This window comes from Phallusia mammillata, chromosome 1 (assembly GCF_965637545.1).
Source record: "Phallusia mammillata chromosome 1, kaPhaMamm4.hap1.1, whole genome shotgun sequence".
Classification (NCBI taxonomy): Eukaryota; Metazoa; Chordata; class Ascidiacea; order Phlebobranchia; family Ascidiidae; genus Phallusia; species Phallusia mammillata.
This window is the reverse complement of record NC_137252.1, coordinates 8,344,893-8,366,567: the sequence shown is the minus strand read 5'-3', so window position 1 is coordinate 8,366,567 and position 21,675 is coordinate 8,344,893. Positions and strand designations below refer to the sequence as shown.

The window sequence follows — 21,675 nt, the reverse complement described above, 5'->3', positions numbered from 1 at the left end:
AACTTAAAAAATAGTAATAATATTTTTGCCTTGAACACTAAACGACAAACTAGAGAAGCCCACCAAACGTTTGTTGATAAAAATGTTTCTTCAACTCGTCAGGTCAAAGCGATAATTTCCTGTTTGCAAATAGCAAAACATAGTCTGATGAGTGTTTGCTCTTGTGCAAAAAAGATGTCTGTCTTTCTAACGTAATTATATGTAACTTTCATGCCAAAAATAACAGCTTTTTTACATCCTACATCAACTTTATTTATATTAATCAGATGGCACTTTATAATACACGACAGTTAACATGTTAGCAGCCACAAATATTCTTAAATGTTCTGTCGTTTCCAAGATATATATACATTTTAGCCCAAACGCAATTTATTTGCAGGTAGATTGTACAATCCGATTAACAGCATCCAAGTGCGCTTGACAGATATCAGGAAAATTCGCCGCAAATGCAGGACGAAATTTTTCAGCTCTTGCAAGGGAGACTTCTTTCAGTTCCATTCCAGAGCTCATCGCATTTAACTGTACAAAAAGTATATTGTTTCATCTCCTCTAAAGCTGAAACGTGTTTCAACTTGCTGGTGATACATGGGCTAAGGGTGGCATATGTTATAAGCAGAGGTGTTCCCGGGTCAAAAGTGCCTTTGAAATAGTTGCCATTGAAAACCCAGTCTTATACACTCTTGTATTTTCTTTTATAGAAGGTCGAATATTTATAATCATTTATGCAATTACCTGTATTTTGCTTGCTGTTTCAACTCTGTACATGTAATCAAACGCTTTCGCTATTGTATCAGCGATTGTTATAATGCCGTGATTCTCCATCATTATAATGTTGTTGGTATCTGTGAAATAATTTTTTTTTATTTTAACGTAAACAAAGAAATCCTTTAACGTAAAAGAAACAAAAGTCGTAAAGATAGGTGATTTTTTTCAAAAAAAAAACGTTTTTTACCTCCGAACAACGAAGCAAGCCAATCGTATTCAACATTGTAATCCTTTTTGCCGTCAAACTGTCGGTCGTAGGCAACGCGGTCTATGATGCCCATACTGTTGGGGTGAATACATCGAAGTGTGAAATCCCTTACGCAGCCTATAGGATTGTAAATGAAGTAGCATATTATTTCTGCTTAAAGGAATAGGGGTACAGCTAGCTGTTAACTAATATTTGGTACCAAAATATTTTCATTCGCTTAAATACAATGTAAAAACCAGTGAAACGGATACAAGCAAACCCAAATATCCACGGTGTTCGCCACCACCCCGCCGCCACCACATGTAGTTACTAGTTTACATACTTTAACAAACAATGAAGGGAAGGAATGTGGTGCCCAGTTCTTTTGTTTTTTATTTGTTAAATTAGTCTATGGCCTAAAATGAGTTGCGACCCATTCCCTTAGGCGACCCCAGGCAAATTGTCAGGTGACCCCAGTTGGGGTCGCGACCCACAGGCTGGGAACCGCTGACTAAATATGTCATTTCGCTTTGTAATAGTTGTAATGTACGTGTAGTTGGGTTCATTCAAGTTGCTAAAGTTGTAATTGTTTACGCAGCGTTCTTGTACGATACTCACGTGAAGGGTGACTTTTCCACACTCTTGCTCTACATAGCTTGGTAAGCATTGTGTATGACGTTATAATGGCATATTGTGGTCTTATGCTTTATTGTGTGTTTAGGTGTGTGACAGTGATTTCTGGGATTGCCCATGTTATAAGTTTTCTCCCGATTCCCATAACAGTTGGTGAGCTTTAAGTTGCATTACTATTTTTAAAGAGCGGTGCTAATGTCATGTCTTTGTAGAAACCGTTTCCATCGTCTGCTACCGTCCTCTTTGTTCTGCGTTGAATGTGTTTGCACAATAAGATCTACAAAACACCCTGTGTAGACAGCTTGTTGGAGGCCATTAGGAATCGCGTTTCTCCCTCGTGTGGCGTTCCGCGCTATAACGGGGGCGCGTTCTCGAGACGTTACAGAGATTTCAGGTAAAAACTACTCAAATGCATGTAAAGTGGTTCAAACCGTAAAAAGACCATATTTTAAAATCCCAGTGGGAACTGGTTTCACGTACACAATGCAGTAGCGTATTGCGGATGTGCATGAAAAGAAACTTCAATGTCAGATCTTCTTCTGTGAATTGCAAGATGCATCTGCTTTGTTACCTGTGGCACAGCGCCCTCTCCTATCACTTCACCTGTATCTTTGTTTAACTCCAAAAAGCACTCTTCAGTGACCTCTGTATAAAACAGTAACAATTACAACACAAAAAAATTGTCAGCAATACGGTGATTATCATTTCAAACCATTATTTTTACAAAGGATGGTGTACACAACGTTTTTCTATCTGACTTGTTTCAAATCGTTTATTTCGCTATTTAGGCTATTTTAAAATCAATGTTAAACAAATAATTTTAATTTTTTGCCCAGCGTTTTTTTTAATTAAACACTTCTATAGCCAGACAAACACACCTTGCCACATTAATCCAAATGGGGCAGTGAGTACCACAACACCATCTTTGGCTTTGGCAATCGCAGACACATGGTTGGTGACAGAATCTTGCATTCCATACCTGTACGTACACAGCACCGAAGTAGTATTGATTTTAAGCTCTAGCAAAACAGCCCAGAACTTACCAAGCCAGCGCACGACATGCTTTTGCCAATTCCCTTCGAACGGTTATATTGTCTCTAACCTCCATTGGCGCTGTTTTACTCATATTACCTATTTGTTTGACAAAACAAAAGTTCACCATTCAAATACTTAGCTCTAGTCAAAAAAGAACGATGAGACAGAAAAGAACAAGTATTTTATCCTTTACTGACTCATGAAGATATCCTAAACTTCAAATAATGATAGTTTTTGTCCCCCGGGCGTTTGCCGTAGACACCGCGTACACATGTTAGTGATAACATCTTTTCGGCAAAATATTTAACAAGAAACTTGACTTATGGGGGTGCTACAAAATTGTTGGTACGTCTGAACGATGTATTGCTTGTCACAGTAAATCGAGGTCCACACCCTGGGAGTTCGTAACCGGGCCGTATAATTTTCACGTTAAATGCTTTAAAACAGTGGTTCCCAACCGGGGAGGAATTCCCCCTAGGGAGGAATTTTATGAGTTTAGGGGAGGAGTTTCATAAAAACTGTAAAAAAAATTTGCATTGGAAATGTTACATAATATTTCTTTGTGTACATTATTATGTCCATTATAATTTGGACCCGGTTTACATTTGAAACCGGTGTAAAGGATTCTGAAATGGACATCCCTAATTATAAGGTCTATTTCAAATTGCTATATTTTTGTATGTTATATTTCTTTTTCGTCGTATGGGGAGGAAATGAATAGTTCGAAAATGGGCAAAGGGAGGAATGTAACAAAACATTTTGCTCATGTATACCGGGATTGATAAACTAATTTACGCGTTTTTATTGGTAAAAATTGATTGTTTTTTTAGGCAGGTCCGCGAGTTTCAGTTTCAAAACGGTCCGCAGTAAAAATATGGCCGACCCCTGTTTCTAAGATGGACCTCTCCCAAACAGAATGTAAAAAACCCGATAAAAAACAAGTGTAGAAATCGAATATGTTGGTCTGTTTATTTTTTATTCAAAACTGTATAGTGCTTGCTTAAGTGTGGATTAAATGGTTAATCGACTGCAAAATTTTGACACTGATGTAACGCTTATTTGGAAGAAGGTTGGAGAACTCGATTAACAGCATCCATGCGTTCTTGTGCGGTGTCTGGAAAATTAGTGGCCAACAGGGAACGAGTCTTTTCAGCGCTTGCCAGGGAAACGGTTTTCAGTTCCATTCCTGTGCTCATCGCAGTTATCTAAACAGATACAATTACTGCAAAATTTATGCTGCAATTTTACAACTTGTTTGCTGACAAAAAGCCGCATTGCCTAATTTTAAGGTTATACGGGTCATTAGGCAATTTATCTCACACGACAATTTTGTGAGGCGAAAAAACAAATGCATTTAAATTGCACTGTTTAGGTTGAGTTATAAGAGATCCACAAAAAGTGTTATCTTAGAAGGTTTTGCATTTGACTTTTTCGGTTTTCGACATTTGTTTGACAATTTTAAAGCGCTGAACACGCGTTTTGTATCTTTTAGTTGTATATACAGATGCTCATACCACACGAGGTTAAATGTAGTTTTACCTGAAACTTGCATGCCATTTCCACCTTGTACATGTAATCAAACGCTTTCGCTATTGTATCAGCAACTGTCAATATGCCGTGACTTTCCATCATTAAAACATTGTTGGTATCTGCAACAAACATTCCATGAAAAAAAGTGGCAAACTCGAAACGGCCCAAGATATCGATTATGTACCTCCAAGCTGGGAAACAATTCGGTCAAACTCGGTGTTGTAATCTTTTTTGCCGTCAAACTGTCGGTCGCAGGCAAGACGGTCTATCAGACACATACTAGTCGGGTGAATACATTGAAGTGCGAAGTCTTTTACGCAGCCTGTAAAAGCACGCAAAATCACATATTCTTCTGCGTAGGTAAGTTTTTTTTATGGGCAGATACAACATTAAACCTTCTGGTAGGAACTAATGTCTCCAAATTTCAAAATTAAACCGATTGCTGGCGACGTAAAAAGCTATGTTTGGCAATGTTAAAACTTGTAAAAGTGCAGTTTAACTTACACAATGCCGTTGAGTACTGTGGGTGTGCATGAAAAGCAGCTTCTATGTCAGGTCTTCTCCTGTGCGCGGCAAGATGCAGACGCATTGGAACTATCGGCACTACACCCTCCCCTACCACTTCACCAGTTTCTTTATTCATTTCCACAAAACATTCCTCGGTGATCTCTGTGTCAAACATCAGCAAATATTCTTGTGATGGATAACTGAGAAATTTATTTTGTAGCATATGTTTCTTGCCTCAGCAATTGCGTAATGCTGATTTAGTCAAAATAATAGTTCTTCTCAGCTGTAAGGTAGAAAAACAAATACACTTGTCCAAAACTTTAACTCTGGCTAAACGGGCAATCACCTTTTATAGTTGTAAGTCCACATACTTTTCAGATTGTTCGGGCTTTTAGTTCAAATAAAACGGGATTATACAGCAGGCCTGACTTCATACTCGAATTCATTTGTGCCACAATTTTACCAACTTTAAGGCATAAAATCAGCGTTTTAGCAAACAATAGCCGGGTTCAGGTTTCTACTTTAAAGTTAGCCTGGGTTCGCGCATTTTTTAGCGTACAACAATGCATGCTATACTTGGTTAATGACCATTTAGCTACTCCCACCTTGCCACATTAATCCGAAGGGAGCAGTCAGCACAACAACACCATTTCCATCTTTGGTTTTGGCAATCGCAGACACATGGTTGAACACAGCATCCTGCATCCCATACCTGTACATAGCGCTCACGCTCAAAGTCACTACTTCAGAAAGCAGTGAAACTGGACACTTACCAAGCGAGCGCACGGCATGCCTTTGTCAGTTCCTTGCGTACAGTTGCATTATCCCGAACTTTGACGTGTGTAAGTGTGCTCATTCTTGTAACTATAGGATATCAACTAAATCTCTAAACAGTCTAAAGTTAAGACAAATGCAGAGAATGTTAAAATCCTGACTATTTAAATACTTTTTTCTTCCTATTAGCATCATTTTAGTTTTTCTGTTTTTCGTAATCTTCACAAATCTGCTTGACCTCGCTCTTAACTGCATGCTTGTAAGAGAGGCGAATGAAAGTAATAAAAATCAAGTAAAACGCTCGTCAGGAGTGTTCTAAAGAAAGCCATCAGCAGTGCGTTTATCTGCAGAATTTTCAGAATTGAAGATAACGTTTCCCCTGCCTGAGAAAAACCTCATCAATTTACAATAACAATTACAAAACGATGAACGCTTAAGGGCTGATCCCAGTACGTGTGTAGTGTAGGTCTACATTTTTACTTCAGGTTGGTCAGGAGACTTGTCCCAAAATGCACTGAACTATGTCATTATTTTTGTCGCGTGTTTCAACGCAAAAATGCTTTTCTGCCTTAAGACTTTGTGCTGTCGTTAACTAACCGCTTTTTTGACACAAAAATTTAGTGCAATGTAGTAGTGACGTAACTCGTCTGCTGAGGTATTTCATGTGCACATTTCGGCATTTATATAAGCCCGCCTCAAAAACTATTCACTTTTTCAAACACAGAAATGACCCTCTCATTAAATGCTCCGCATTCACTTTTAGCATTCAGTTTAAAATTATATTTACATCCGCTGTCCCACCATATTCAAAGCTTCCAACACAATATTGCTCAATAAAATATTGACCACACAAACATTGCATATAATAAGCTTCAGGCGTAACGCCGGGGGCAGAATTTGGAGTCGGCTTGTGTTGAGATAAAACATGAAGTTTATTAAACTGTGCTATTTGCAGTCGATGATGTTACAACACAGTCTTTACTTTATAGGGTTTATGCCGTTAGAAAAGGTGTGGCTCATTTGAGTTTGTCATTATTATTTTTTCTTTACACGTTTTAGTGCTCACGTTTAACACGTACGGTGCTCGGAAGAGCATAAAAGCAACGGATTTTTTCAGTACATGATCGGATGTCACTCGTATATAGCGTAATGATCAGCTAGTTATCTTTTTATTTTGAATGGTTAACCTTAAATGTACTCCGTTTATGACTTGTGGGTCGTATGTACATTTTGCGCAACGTCCTATCGGATAAAACGCTTTATTCTTTTTTACTTTATGATGTAACTTTGTTGGGGTTATTTTTTGATTTTTATAGTTACTTAACATTAAAAACAGCAATGGTCTGGAAAAGAAATCACTTGTCCATTTATAAACCAAGTGTAGAATTTCATTGTAAGTCCAACAGTTTTAGTTTAGAGTACAAATATTTTGGGTTGACACATTGCCGATTCGATGTACATGCCCAACAGCAGAATGCGGCTATAATTATCCAAAATGCTGTATAGGCGTTTTCGTCCACCAGGTTGCATATTTAACAAAAATGTCGTTCAACTGGTGTTAATGTTAAACAAAAATACTAGTTGTTTCTATCCATAACTTGTATTTTCGCTGACGTTTCGTCCACCAGAACGGTAGGACTTCTTCAGAGCAATGAATGACGAATGCAAGCAACAAGCGAAAGGCGCAAGAACAGCGTGATACCATGAAAAATAATTATATTATAACAAAGGCCATCCGAAAAGAGTAGCGTCCGTTGCAAAACGACGAAGCGGCACTAATGTCCGAAATTTGATGGATTGGTCGGGCGTCTTGGGTGGATTCCTTTTCAAACCGTTGGTACATCGAGCTGTTCCCTAGGAGCGATTGAGCCCAAGTTCGTAATGTAGTCTATCCAAATCTGATGTGGCCATATTCTTTTTTGATGGTACCGATATCGACTGCCTTGACATACCTTCTGACCACTGATAGACTCGCTTCATTATAATCTCTTCTGATAATAGAAAATGCTGTATAGGCGTTTTCGTCCACCAGGTTGCATATTTAACAAAAATGTCGTTCAACTGGTGTTAATGTTAAACAAAAATACTAGTTGTTTCTATCCATAACTTGTATTTTCGCTGACGTTTCGTCCACCAGAACGGTAGGACTTCTTCAGAGCAATGAATGACGAATGCAAGCACCAAGCGAAAGGCGCAAGAACAGCGTGATACCATGAAAAATAATTATATATCATCACGCTGTTCTTGCGTATCACGCTGTTCTTGCGCCTTTCGCTTGTTGCTTGCATTCGTCATTCATTGCTCTGAAGAAGTCCTACCGTTCTGGTGGACGAAATGTCAGCGAAAATACAAGTTATGGATAGAAACAACTAGTTATGGGTCCCCTTCCCTGAAGGGGACACATATTGTTTTTGTCTATATTTTTTTTTTCTTTTTTTCTTTTTTCTTTTTTTCTTTCTAACGCAGATTTGTTCCCACGTTTTGGTCAAGAAAGAATGGTTCAAACTTTTTCAAATTTACATACATTTAAGATATTGGTCTAAAGATGGTCCATGTAAATTTTGACCCCGTTTGATCCCGCGGTTCACCCACAGCCCCCCAAAACGTGAAATTTTTAGCGCGGCTATTGTTCCCACGTTTTGGTCAAGAAAGAATGGTTCACACTTTTTCAAATTTACACACATTACAGATATTGGTCTAAAGATGGTCCATGTGAATTTTGACCCCGTATGAACCAGAGGTTCACCCACAGGCCCCCGAAACATAAATGTGTCTAACGCTCGTTTGGTCAAGAAAGGCACTGTAGGCAGAAGTACCAAGAGAGTAACTCACTGGTTTACGATAGCGGGAGGGCTCAGCTTGACGTCGGACAGATGGTTTACGAGACGTCGTTTCAGTGATTAGAAATCAGCTGTTTTGCACAGCAATGCTATGTCGTTTTATTAAGTGGTCACTCACATTTTCGGTTTTGGCGAAGGTTTTACACCTATGACGTGATTTAAACCTAATAACCGTGCTTCGGTTTTGTATATGTCAAGAAAAACTTTGTTAATAAAAGTTAAGATGAAAAAATTAACTTGAGTTTTGCCAAATAAATGTTTTTTTAAATGCTCGTTGTCAGGTTGGCTGCCGCATGATCACGGGTTACTTAAGGTCAACTAGTCGGTATTACAAACACAGCTCAGAACTTTCTTCATAACGTAGCGTTTTTTTGACAATCAATTTAGGAGTCAATACTCAAGGCATGTATAAATTAGGCTTAACCGTATTGTTGAACACGAATGACGGCGTGCTATTGAAAACGGTGTCAAAAGGTCAAACGGTCGTTTGGCGTGTGCACCCTGAGAGGTTACTACTGGTCAATGGTACTCGTTTTGCGAAACAAAGTTAAATGAAAAACAATTTGTTATGTATACACTTGTAGCAAATTGCTTTTTAATTTAAAGTGTCTGTAACACAACTGTTACAGCTTTCTAAAAAAAATTGTGTTCAAAACCCGACCTTGGAGGACTATATCTGGGTCAAAGCAAGAGATTAGATTTAAGTCTTTGTTACGTTTTTTTTAATTTTGTAATTACATGACAATAATAGTGCAAAAAGAATACGAACATTTTTTTTATTGTTGGGTTAATGCTTTCTAAAAATTTGTCCTTAACAATGTAAAAATCACCGCAACATTTGTTTACTGTAAATCCGCACAAACGCGCGTGTGGGGACCCATCAGTTTTTGTTTACAAAAACAATCATATGTGTAGATCAAATGATGTGTATAGTTAATTGGTAAATATCGTATAGAATATATAAAATGGAAGTATATCAGAAAGCCACTCTTCTAGTTTTTGTTTAACATTAACACCAGTTGAACGACATTTTTGTTAAATATAATTATCCAACCGTGCAAGTTGTGAGCAATTTTGCAGTGTGTGCGGAAAAAATGTGACTTAGACGGATCACGAGACGGATTTAGCTTCCTTACAAATAATTTCCTTGTCGGTAAATTTTTATTCAGAACAAATTGTTTCATGAAAACCCAGGTAAAATTTTTTTGGGGCAAAATTGTTTACTTCAGGGTAGTAAATGAATGTTTAATCGGTTTATGCCGGGAATATAAAATTGACTTGTTCATGAACATATGTATTACTTTACAACATGTTTACATCGTTCAACTAAATAAATGTAATCGTGGGCTTTGAACGTTTTTTAGGTTATATCTTGATACGTTGTTAAAATTTGTAGGTTTGAATAAAATTCACATACAAATGACAGTTGATATTAATAATCGTTCAAGTTTGTGAAAATGTAACTAACGTAATTTACGTCAAATGGAACACATGGCAGATAACATGTCGGCATATCAACAAATATTTATCAACAAAAAAATGTGGTATGATCAAAAGTAGATGTTTTTTACAAAAAAAAGTTTTATTTGGATGCCGATACAAGAATCCGATTCACTGAAAATTCGAATCAAAATCCACCCGAAAATTTTCAGCGCTTTTAAGCGAGATGTCCTTGAGTTCTGATCCTGAGCTCATTGCCATTAACTGCAAGAACATTTATAAAAAGCCCATTTTTAACAACATAACAAACATGTACGACAATCTGATGTAAAAAAGTGTCACATGGGGATAAAAATAGATTTACTTTCATGCATTTTTCTGTAGGATAAGACAGTGTAAGATTTTTTAATACTTTTTATTTATAAAAAAGTACCTCACCGCTAAAAAGTGATCAAACTAGACCTAACTTCTTGTTGTCAAGTCGGAAATACATCTATACTTTGTTATACCCATGGAAGTGCACAACTAAGTTTACATGTTTTGATTCAAAATAAATAAACCTTAGTTTTGAGAGGAATTAATTATGAAGCATTCGTCTACAAGCGTCCGAATAAGCAATAGCAGGGCGGAAATGCCATCCGAAAGTGTCCGAAATCCTCTGTTTTACCTGTATTTTGCTTGCTGTTTCCACCTTGTACATGTATTCAAATGCGTTTGCTATTGTGTCAGCGATTGTGATAATACCGTGGTTCTCCATCATTAAAATGTTACTGCTGGTGTCTGCATAACCAATTGTTTTTTATCAAATACATCACTTTTCTGTTATAACCTAAATCAGTGGTTCCCAACGGGAAAGAATTCCTACCAAGGAAGGGATTTAAAGTCTTCACGGTAGGAATTGACTTTAATTTGTACATGTGGTTTGTAAATAGGCACTTCAGATCAGGAAATATAACCTTCAGGTTGTTAAAAGACCCTTAAATGATCTTTGTATGGTTTAGTATCTACTATGTAGTCTATTGGTGGGAAATCAAAATGTTTTTAATTGATTAGTGAGGAAATCGATAAAAGTTGGAAACCACTGATCTAAATGATCCAAAATTTGCTGAAGAAATAGCACTAATTTGTTATTTTGAAATCAATGCTAAATTTGTTGTTTTGGCCAGATTTTTGATCATAGACCACACGGTCGACGATAGCCATGCTGGTGGGATGAATACATCGAAGAGTGAAGTTCTTTACGCAAGCTGGTATGCAAGTTAAGGTCTTTTCATCAAATTATTATGCTTGTTTAGCTATTAACTTAGTGAAACCGTGGAGCTCGTATTGCACTTTCAAACCGATGTTTCGTAGAATTTGCGAATCCAAAAAAAGCAAAGTCGTATCAGGCAAATTTTAAAAGAGGAAAAAGGGTCTCCGGACTTGTAGAATGAGGAGTGGCGTGTCCATATAAGTAAGGTTTACATGAGATTTTCGGCAGTTGTGTGAAATCAGGCACAAAACTGTCACGATATATAGGTGTAACCGTATTACGTTTACGATAAGGTTCGAGTTTAAGAATGCCAAATTCTTTAAACGCAATATATGTGTGTTGTAAAACCAGGGTACAATAAACAAATCATTTTTCTTTAATAAAACACTTGTTTTCCTTACACAATGCAGTAGCATATTGTGGATGTGCGTGAAAAACAGCTTCTACGTCCGGTCTTCTGTTGTGTATTGCAAGATGCATCAGCTTAATAACCTTTCGCACCTCGCCTTCTCATATTATCTCACCAGTTTCTTTGTCAAACTCCACAAAGCATTCTTCAGTGACTTCTATGAAGCACAAAAAGAGCGATCTGTAAATCAGTGATGTATAGTTTATGTAGGATTTTAATATGATATTGGCAAATAAAAGGCTAACAGGGGGACGCGTACGTAAAAGTTGAATCTTGTAAATTTCTTGGCAATATTTTTATTTCGGATTATTTATTGAGTTCGGATATTTATTTTTTGAGTTCGGAGAGGGCCGTTGGGGTAAATAAAACCTGATACGCAGCAGTAATAGAGAAATGGTTGGTTTGTACCATTAACTTGTACAGTAACCTTTGGCCAATTGTCCATTTTTAATTGGTTTGAACTCCACACGGGCGTAAGTAAAATCATCACAAGACAAACCCACCCTGCCACATTAGTCCAAACAGTGCAGTGAGTACCACGACACCGTTTCCATCTTTAGCTTTGGCAATCGCTGTTACGTGGTTGATAACAGAATCTTGCATTCCATGCACATTAACACTTATGTGTTGATTTAGTTTCCGAGTTCAATGAACCGTTCCTCTTACCAAGCCAACGCACGACATGCTCTGGCCAGTTCCCTGTGCAGGTTTTTTTAAGGTTTGGTTTGGGTGACCGCTAATTAGTTTTAAGAGACCGCAAGTGTTTTATTTAAATACCAAAAACTGTAGTTGTAGTTGCAAGTCCAAATTTTGGGAAACCGCTGGAGAAAAAACACCTTAAAAAAAACACTGTCCCTGCGAACGGTTGCATGTTCCCGGGCTACCAGATGACGCAGTGTTCTCATATTTTTTGGTATGTTATTTAAACAAGCAAAATAAACTGTATTGTTGCAAAGAAATCTATGTTATTACGTTAGGGATTTGCTGCACACATCGCCACGACCTTTTCTAATCTAACTACATGGCGTATACGTTAACGTTGTTCTTCATCTGCCTGGTTGACTCGCTTAGTATTGTAATCCACAATCCTGTCGCAGAGCCGAGCTGAGTGTCGAAACCGAAGTTAACGTAAAGGAGTAAAATAAAACAAACAGAAAAAAGAAAAACCCTAACACGAAGCACGAATTTACACACACGAAAAGTACTATACTACGAATTTAGTCACGAGCGTTAATCACTTCTGTTTTGTTGCATGTGTCAGAAAGTTGTTTAGCAACTCGTTTGATCTGTCAGTGTTGTTTACGTTTCAAACTGATCTCGTATTATCCGAAAATTCCGAACGAATTGACTTCATAGTATCCAGCGTTTTCGAAAGAAGAGCAATTAATTACAACTGCTTTTACATGTTGTGTTGTTTTCACGATTTAAGAGCACCAACATAAATCGGAACTTCAAGTTTTTTATTTTTTACTGAAGCCCGTAAACATATTGTAACCATTTGTGGCAGAGTTTCTTTCCTTACATTGCACTTGACTCCATATAAGCAATAAGACGCAACAAATAAACAGTTCCAGTCGCCACAATTGACTTGATGTGTGAAACGTTACAATACCCTCTATGATTATCGTTATGTGGACATTCAGTATGAAAACAGCATTATCCAAGTAATTTGCTGTTATCTGTTATCTCTCCCTAATATAAAATTATGAATTGAAAAAATATATTTCAAGCTAACTTGCTTGTTGTGGGTGCTTTTTCAGCCTTATTTAACAATGAGCTGGTCAACGATATTCATTTAATTCCACTGGTGGTCCATGGCCTGAAACGAGTTGAGAACCACGGCTCTCCAATTTTAGGCGAAATATGTATATTTCTAAGATTTTTGCATCAAATGATTATTTTTTTAGAAAACGATTTTACACAATCAACGTTTTACTAATAGTGTGGGAACAGCGTTGTACTTATTGTGTGGTGTTTTGTTCTTCAATATTTAATACTCCAAAAACGTTTCACCGGTTTGGTGATTGTGTGAAAGCAAGGAACACTTCATATGTCAAATGTAGACTATCACACAACTAAACTGTTTACATAATGTAAAATGTTTTAGAGTTAAAATCTTCTGCATCCCAACACTGCATCCTAATAGTTTTATTTTCCACAAAAATTGTATGTGACACAAATTGCAGATGTGATTAAAGAGGCAAAGGGTTTTTATTGAAGTCTCTTTATATGATACAGCTCTTAATCACACGTCAAGTTTTACATGTTAGCAGATACAAACATTCATCACATTTATTGTAACCTAAAGTACATGGATTTATTTCGACAAAAGAAACTTTATTTGGAGGAAGACTTGAGAATCCGATTAACAGCTTCTAAATGCTGCTCACTGACATCTGGAAAATTCGAAGCGAAGACGGTACGAAATTTTTCTGCTCTTGCCGCTGAGATGTCTTTTAGTTCCATGCCAGAGCTTGCCGCCATTAACTACAATATAAAACAGCAACGAATTTAAACGACTTTCTGCAATTTTAAATTTGACTTCTTTTGGCAGTGCATGATGGGAGTTTGACCGTAATACGTTGTGTTATATTTTTTAACACAAATAGCTGTTAGAAGTATAAAACTTTGTGATTTGATTCAAAATAATAACCTTAAGTTTGTAAAAAAATAATTACCAAGCTTTTGTTTGCATGCCCCTTTTACTCAATGGCGGCGTTAAAGTAGAGAAAGTTAATCTTTCATTTAGAGCGAAATCCTCGGAAAATTTTGATTTTACCTGTATTTTGCTTGCTATTTCCACCTTGTACATATATTCAAATGCGTTCGCTATTGTATCAGCGATTGTTATTACTCCATGGTTTTCCATCATCAAAATGTAATTGGTATCTGCAAAATCCACTCTATATTTTGATGCAGGAAACAACAGTTTTTAAGCCAAAACGTTGTTTAAATAATAAATTTTATTAGCTTAATACGCGATATTAGCTCAATAAAAATTGTATGTACCTCCCAGCAACGAAGCAAGTCTGTCGTACTCAGTATCGTAGTCTTTTTTGCTGTCCATCTTTCGATCATAGACCACACGGTCTATGATAGCCATGCTGGTCGGATGAATACGTCGAAGAGTGAAGTCCTTTACGCAGCCTATAAGGTTGTAAAGGAAAATCATGGTTTTATGCGAGCTATCGTCCACTTAAAATACCGCATTTTGCTGAAAACGTAACCCGTATAGTTCTCCCAACACATATTAGAAACGTCGCAAGGCACGTACTTTTTTGTTATTTTTGTACTTTTTTGTTAAACTTGATGGTATTTTTTCTACTTTTTTGTATTCAGTTCAAACGCACCCCAAAACGCTAAAAGAATACCTGCCAAAATGATTTAAAACCGGTTGCAATAAAGTAGTTTCATAAATTTAGTTTTGCTTAAAAAACACATGCTTTTACTCACACAATGCGGTAGCGTATTGCGGGTGTGCATGAAAAACAGCTTCTACGTCCTGCCTTCTTCTGTGCGCTGCAAGATGCATCTGCTTTGTAACCATGGGTACGTCGCCCTCTCCTATCACCTGACCAGTTTCTTTGTTCAACTCCAAGAAGCAATCTTCAGTTATCTCTGTAACGAACACCATCGAATAAACCAGGGATCGGCAACCTTTTTTGTACTGCGGACCATTTTTGAAAGCGAAATTTTATCGCGGACCGGTCTTCAAAAAACTACAAATATTTAGCAATAAAAACGCTTAAATTAGTTTATCATCCCCGGGATACATGGGCAAAATGTTTTGTGGCATTTAACCTGAAAAATTATACGGCCTGGTAACGAACTCTTCGCGGACCGGTACCGGGCCGCAACCAGCGGTTGCCGACCACTGGAATAAACTATACCGTTATTGGTTGATTAATTATTATTATTTTTGATGCGATACGCGCTTTCTATGCCGGTTGGAAACCGAAGTGTAAGTCAGGCCAGGTTTGTTTTTTTCGAGAATCATCCCAAATTTAAATTGCAGTTGATCTTTTTTTGCACAAATTTTAGGCCGAATTCCAGCATTTATATGCCACTTTCGGTTCTGACCTGGTTTAGGGGCAAGTGCTTTGAGCCTAAAATTTAGTGTTAAACCTCTGGTGTGTCTATAAATACGTTGTACACGGTTGCTTAAAGCAGACACAAATTTGTAACGGCAAACCTAGACTTGGCCCTGAATTCTAAAAAGCTAAACGTCAAGTAGGTGTTTTCCATAACGTGGTAACAGCCAAACATGACTCGCTGTTATAGCAAGCATATGACATCAGGTTATAACATGGAGTGATAAGTAAACAAAAGTGGTGTTCGTGATTGTTGTTTGATTTCAAGTACACAGTATTTTTTAATTTCCTACCACGGTCCTTTTAACAAAGTTTAACAAAAATTTCGGTAAGCACAGTTTTGTTATGGTTGCTGTTTTTTTTAACCAAACTTATAATTATGATTCAAACACTTTTTATCTTTTAAATCGAGCAGTATGGGGTTTGAGAAAACGCATTTCTGGTTAATAAAGCCCACCCTGCCACATTAATCCAAAAGGTGCAATTAGAACCACGATACCATTTCCATCCTTAGCTTTGGCAATCGCCGACACATGGTTGGTGACAGAGTCTTGCATTTCATACCTGCACAATAGTACTTATGTATGAGCTTAAGGATTGACCAATTTACTATATACGGACATATACTTTAATTTAAACATAGGAGTGATCAACAGAACATGATTGATAAATGTTAAAGCGAATTTAAAACATACTGAAACAAAATTCATGTTTAATTAATTCATAATGATACAATTTGCCGGGTTTGATATAATTTTGACAGGCTTGTACTCATTTGGTTTTAAGCCCATTTGTTTCGGTTTTACTTTATTACATTCGTAAACAACGTTTTTTATGTTTTAACGAACAGAATAAAAAGTTTTGATGTTTGAAGAAACCTTGGTTAAAGAACATACCAAGCCAGCGCACGACACGCTTTTGCTAATTCCTTGCGGACAATGACATTATCTCGGGCTTGCAAGTTCTGCAGTGTGCTCATATTTACTTGTATGAAAGGTTGACTAAATCTGCCATACAAAAAAATACAATTTATTTTAGGTTTACACCAAACCGCCTCAAAACGCTGTAATAATAAACATCCATGGTCTTCGTTCCAAGTACAAAAAGTTAGTTCTTATGAATCATCTCAAGCTAATATCTTCAACCAGAGTAACAGAAACAACTTCTCTAGTTTCCAATATAATCTGCTTTATAGGTAGTACAATACACCTGAGGCAGAAGATGTTATTGCTCGGAGAAACGTTTAAAAGTAAATAATGTAATTGAAGCGGTATCGGCTTTCGTTCTTACAAGTCTTGTGCTGTTACGACAAGACTCGGTTTAAATACACATTTGGTTTAAGTACAGTTTATTCAGTGCAAAGCGTAGTTCAAAGACTGGAAAAACCTTGCACCTGTCTTTTTAGTCGAGTGACCAAGCATGAAATACGTCGCTCGAAAATATTTTGTTTGGTGCTTGAACCGGCTTTTTTCAGTATTTTCTGTGATCTTGCAACTGAGACAAATTCTACATGCAAACTAATTATAAAGGTTTCTTCTGGATATACATGGTGAAACTTTAATTTTTGTTTTCTGTTCACTACAATTTTTAGCTTGTGACCAGCCAAGATCAACGACAATGGTTGGTATAAAACTACGATCTTACTTATTATTAAAGTGTAAATGATTAAAGTAGTGGTTATTGAAGTTATGATGTTTTCAAAAATAAATCAACTCCATAAAACAAATAGGCAAATAAAGGCGCTGAAATAAATCTGGATATTTAGAAAAAAATGAAGTGAAAGAAAAACTTTTAATCGCCCAACCGAAGCAATTTAGTGGAATGTTTTCGACTACTTTCAAAATTAAATCCAAAATTTATGAGCTGGTGTCATCAGCTTGAACCGTCTTCGAGATTTTGCTACAACAGGGAGACAGAAATGTGTAAACAGCACTGTATCAAACCGTTGCTAATCGAAACGTTCTGCCCGCCGGGCAAAATATTATGCAGCTCTGTAAATTAAGAAACGCACGTGTAAGGATTGGCAGCCTCCCAAGTAATTCGTTTTCGCCACAAATATTTCATTTGCCCTCGTAGTTTATCCCAAAGTTTTCTGTTGCGTTTTACGAAAGGTTTTTAATTTTCCTAAATTTGCTCGTCGACCAATGCTTTAATAAAAACGTAAAGTAAATGTAAATGTTATTGGGTTTGAAAACGCCAACCTTGCTCTTGTAGGCATTTTGTTTTCCGCAACAAATCATCGGGACAAATTCCAAGTACTTTTATAAGTATTCAAGTAAAAGTACGTGAAATATTTGTTTGTGTCTTTTCACCACCACGCTGTATAGATCTTAAGCAAAAACAAGCCACATATCAGGAGGCAAATATCCATTTAAACGTGCTACAAATCCCTTAGGGTATTTGCCCAAAACCAATTTATTTGCAGGTAGATTGCACAATCCGATTAACAGCATCCAAGTGCGCTTGACAGATATCAGGAAAATTCGCTGCAAATGCTGGACGAAGTTTTTCAGCTCTTGCGAGGGAGACTTCTTTCAGTTCTCTTCCAGAGCTCATCGCATTTAACTACGCAAAAATAAAATGTTTTACTACTGTGTAAAACAAATGCAAAACACAGTGGCTTATGATTTTTTTACATACTAATTTGCGAAATATTGCATTTTTGTTTGGTAAACCTTCTATAAAAAGGGACAAATTTGGATTTGGCATAGAATTTGTTGCAAACGCATTTGTTTGTGAGTGCCCATACATTTAATGGCGTATTTTTCATTGTGAAAAGAAGTCTCTAAAAGGTATAAGTGTTAAATGAAGGCAACCCAGTAGCGGGATTCAATTTTTTTGTCAGTCGGTTTTATCATAAAAGTCATATTTTTTATCCGGTTCTGTTGCAGTAACCGGTAATGCTAACCGGTCATAAAACTTCGTGAGACGGTTCTATATAAAAAAATCTCACCACACCCAATTTTGTCTAACCTGTATTTTGCTTGCAATTTCCACCTTATACATGTAATCAAACGCCTTTGCCACCGTATCACCAACAGTCATTATACCGTGATTTTCCATCATTAAAACGGTATTAGTGTCTGCAAACAAAAAGCGTTTGTTTAAATGCAGTGAGGACAAGTATTTGAGATAAAATGCAATATTGAAGATTGTCAACTATTTTATTATTTACCTCCCAGCAACGAAGCAAGTCGGTCAAACTCAACATTAAAATCTTTTTCGCCGTCAAATTGTCGGTCGTAGGCCACCCGGTCTATGATAGCCATACTGTTGGGGTGAATACATCGAAGAGTAAAATCCTTTGTACAACCTGGGTGTGTAAGCAAAGTCATGTTCTTTATAATGCAGTTGTCATGCTGCTGTATACTAAAATTGCGACGTTTTAAGACGCTAAATGCTTACACAAATACCGACTTAGTGACGTTTTCTAGTTTTGCATTTCTATACACAAAAACAATTCCGAACTAGGGAATTCTATGGATTCTTTGGCTTGTGCATTTTTTGCTTAACCATTAGAAAAATCATGAAGTTCGGATTACTTTGTTCTACTTTGATGTTTATAGTTCTTTAGTGTGCGATTAGACTTGGTTATAATTTAAACCTCACCGCACTAGTCCAACCCCTAAATCATTCCTAACGGGTATGGTGCAACAAAAGTTGAAAAGTTACAGCGTTATTTTTTTGCCTGGCATTTGCCTTTACGTACACAATGCAGTCGCATATTCTGGATGTGCGTGAAATACAGCTTCCACGTCCGGTCTTCTTCTGTGCGCTGCAAGATGCATCAGCTTTGTGACCTTTGCCACGTGCCCTTCTCCTATCATAACACCTGTGTCTTTGTCCATCTCAAAAAAACATTCTTCAGTGATCTCTGTGCCAAACAATTGCAACAGATTAAATCAGTTACATGATATAGATTTGCACTTTTTATTGAACATGCGCAAAAAAATGTACATTAGTGTTGAATACTGTGTTCTGGAAATGCCATTGGGCCAAAGTTAAGGTTAAAAACTGGAACTTTTAAAGTTGGGGTCCAAGTTTACCGAGTCTTTTTATAACCAAGGCGTCCGATTGGACTGCAAATTACCAACTAAACACGATTTACGTTTTGTAGAGTAATTATGCTTGTTTGGTTAACCTGTTTTGCCACTCTAGTTTCCTTTTTTTCGTTCATAGACTGTTTTAAGTTCGCACAACCCCTTTTGTTGAACCTACCTTTTTATTTTAGCAATTTATTCTATGTGAGAAAAACATATAGATAACAAAACACACCTTGCCACATTAATCCAAATGGGGCAGTGAGAACCACAATGCCGTTTCCGTATTTTGATTTGGCAATTGCAGACACATGGTTGGTAACAGAATCTTGCATTCCATACCTGCATATAGCACTTGTGAGTCACCATTTTTCAAACTTTACAAACCATAAAACTCACCATGCCAAAGCACGACATGCTTTTGCCAATTCTCTTCGGACAGTTGCATTATCCCTGGCTACCAAGTGCTGAAGTGTGCTCATTTTTGCACGAATTATTATCAACTAAATCTATGGAGTCAAGAAATATGCAACTTTTAATGTACAGACACGATCTGTGCTAGATAAACGCTTTTTGGAATCAACCAAAGCTGGAAACCCTTACCATTACAGCAGACCAGGCAGTCTAATGTGTGCCCTATATTTGCAAAAAGTTTATGTGTCTGCACTGTACATATACATTCCGCCTGAGGCAAATACGATTTTGTTTGGGTAGAGACCCATTTATGCATTTAACCGTGGTGCTGTCTTAGCGGTGTGGTTTACTGATGTACCGCGTTTGCTTTCAACATTTTGTGCCGTCAAATAAGCTGAAGTGCGTATACAGGGACACAAATGCACGTATGGCTATTTAATGCTAAGAAATTTGTCTATATATTTGTACATGTGCAAAGCCGCAAATGAAAAAAAACTGCTGAAAATGAAAATTTAGATTCATCATTATACTTGCAATCCTTAAATCCCTTCAAGGAAGCCTTCTGATTTTAAGGGTAGATTTTCAACAATGGATATTTTACCGATTTTCCTTTGTGCAGTTAACCACAACGTGTAACACAAGTGAACTTGATTGTCACAAAACCTTTTTATTTATCTTAGTTGATGCATCAAATAATTTACATGAATATGAATATAGGTACACTATTCACGGTTTTGAATAATCTGAGCAAAAAAATCAGAGCCAATATGTTTGTGTAGAGCAGTGATTCTCAAACTGTGTGCCGCGGCACACTAGTGTGCCGTGTGAGGTTTCCAAGTGTGCCGCGAAATCTTCTTGTTTTAAAGTGCAAACATTTCCTGGTGTTTTAAGACTTCAGAATGAAAGACTGGTGTGTATGACAACGTTTCAAAGCTCATATTTTTGTTATTTGTTAATTGAAAGCATCCTTACCCATCACGATTAGGTTGAAAATTACCATTTTTAAACAACTTTTGTTATGTTTACCTGCAAAGTGTGCCACGACAACATATTTTAGTTCTTTAATGTGCCGCATGCATAAAAAGTTTGAGAACCACTGGTGTAGAGCATAACTACGTTTCGACAAGTACTATTGTCATCGTCAGGTTATAAGAAATAAAAGCGACAGAAGGCACGCAACAGGGTGACGCACAAAGGTAAAAAAAGGCGACACGAAGTTAGAATGTAAAAGCAATTAACGGAGATAAAATAAAAACGCACGCGGAAAGGGTGCCAACGAGTGTACCCGAGGCAAAGCACGACGGCTAGATATTGAATAAGTAGAGTGGTGTTGATTCCTGGCCATTGTTTAATTCCGGGTTATGTTGTTGTATGTATAGAGATTCAAGAGTTTGTATCGTGCTTTGCCTCGGGTACACTCGTTGGCACCCTTTCCGCGTGCGTTTTTATTTTATCTCCGTTAATTGCTTTTACATTCTAACTTCGTGTCGCCTTTTTTTACCTTTGTGCGTCACCCTGTTGCGTGCCTTCTGTCGCTTTTATTTCTTATAACCTGACGATGACAATAGTACTTGTCGAAACGTAGTTATGCTCTACACAAACATATTGGCTCTGATTTTTTTGCTCGCAATATGAATATAGTTTAGCAAGCTCTTTGCAAGTTTGCAGCAATGCGGGAGCAGTTTAAACCATGAAAAGCGGCGTTGGCCCGTGCAGTGTTTTCACAACAAGCAACACCGATACAGTTACCAAGTTAGC

The 21,675-nt window shown here is 37.2% G+C and overlaps 4 protein-coding genes across 5 annotated transcripts; all 4 read right to left on the bottom strand.

Annotated features, from left to right (window-relative positions):
• Positions 1-284: 284 nt before the first annotated feature.
• LOC145213015 (putative aldolase class 2 protein PA3430) lies at positions 285-20,206 on the bottom strand. Of its 2 annotated transcripts, none has more exons than XM_080081270.1 (6): positions 19,903-20,206; positions 19,739-19,845; positions 19,173-19,337; positions 18,639-18,776; positions 18,437-18,546; positions 285-519 (listed from the first exon to the last, which is right to left on the bottom strand). In XM_080081270.1, the coding sequence occupies exons 1-6, from the start codon at positions 19,983-19,985 to the stop codon at positions 370-372; spliced, it is 753 nt and encodes a 250-aa protein (XP_079937396.1). In that variant the 5' UTR covers positions 19,986-20,206; the 3' UTR covers positions 285-369. The 2 variants fall into 2 exon arrangements, with proteins under 2 accessions (XP_079937396.1, XP_079937388.1); XM_080081262.1 differs by lacking the exon at positions 285-519 and adding an exon at positions 17,855-18,028 and having other exon boundaries at positions 19,903-20,132.
• LOC145213081 (uncharacterized) lies at positions 1,504-3,190 on the bottom strand. The gene is made up of 3 exons (XM_080081321.1): positions 2,629-3,190; positions 2,464-2,564; positions 1,504-2,230 (listed from the first exon to the last, which is right to left on the bottom strand). The coding sequence occupies exons 1-3, from the start codon at positions 2,745-2,747 to the stop codon at positions 2,058-2,060; spliced, it is 393 nt and encodes a 130-aa protein (XP_079937447.1). The 5' UTR covers positions 2,748-3,190; the 3' UTR covers positions 1,504-2,057.
• Positions 3,269-6,130, bottom strand: LOC145213056 (putative aldolase class 2 protein PA3430). The gene is made up of 6 exons (XM_080081301.1): positions 5,431-6,130; positions 5,263-5,369; positions 4,655-4,819; positions 4,335-4,472; positions 4,160-4,269; positions 3,269-3,825 (listed from the first exon to the last, which is right to left on the bottom strand). The coding sequence occupies exons 1-6, from the start codon at positions 5,511-5,513 to the stop codon at positions 3,676-3,678; spliced, it is 753 nt and encodes a 250-aa protein (XP_079937427.1). The 5' UTR covers positions 5,514-6,130; the 3' UTR covers positions 3,269-3,675.
• Positions 13,649-16,481, bottom strand: LOC145213045 (putative aldolase class 2 protein PA3430). Its single transcript, XM_080081291.1, has 6 exons — positions 16,360-16,481; positions 15,921-16,027; positions 14,826-14,990; positions 14,382-14,519; positions 14,152-14,261; positions 13,649-13,859 (listed from the first exon to the last, which is right to left on the bottom strand). The coding sequence occupies exons 1-6, from the start codon at positions 16,440-16,442 to the stop codon at positions 13,710-13,712; spliced, it is 753 nt and encodes a 250-aa protein (XP_079937417.1). The 5' UTR covers positions 16,443-16,481; the 3' UTR covers positions 13,649-13,709.
• Positions 20,207-21,675: the final 1,469 nt, after the last annotated feature.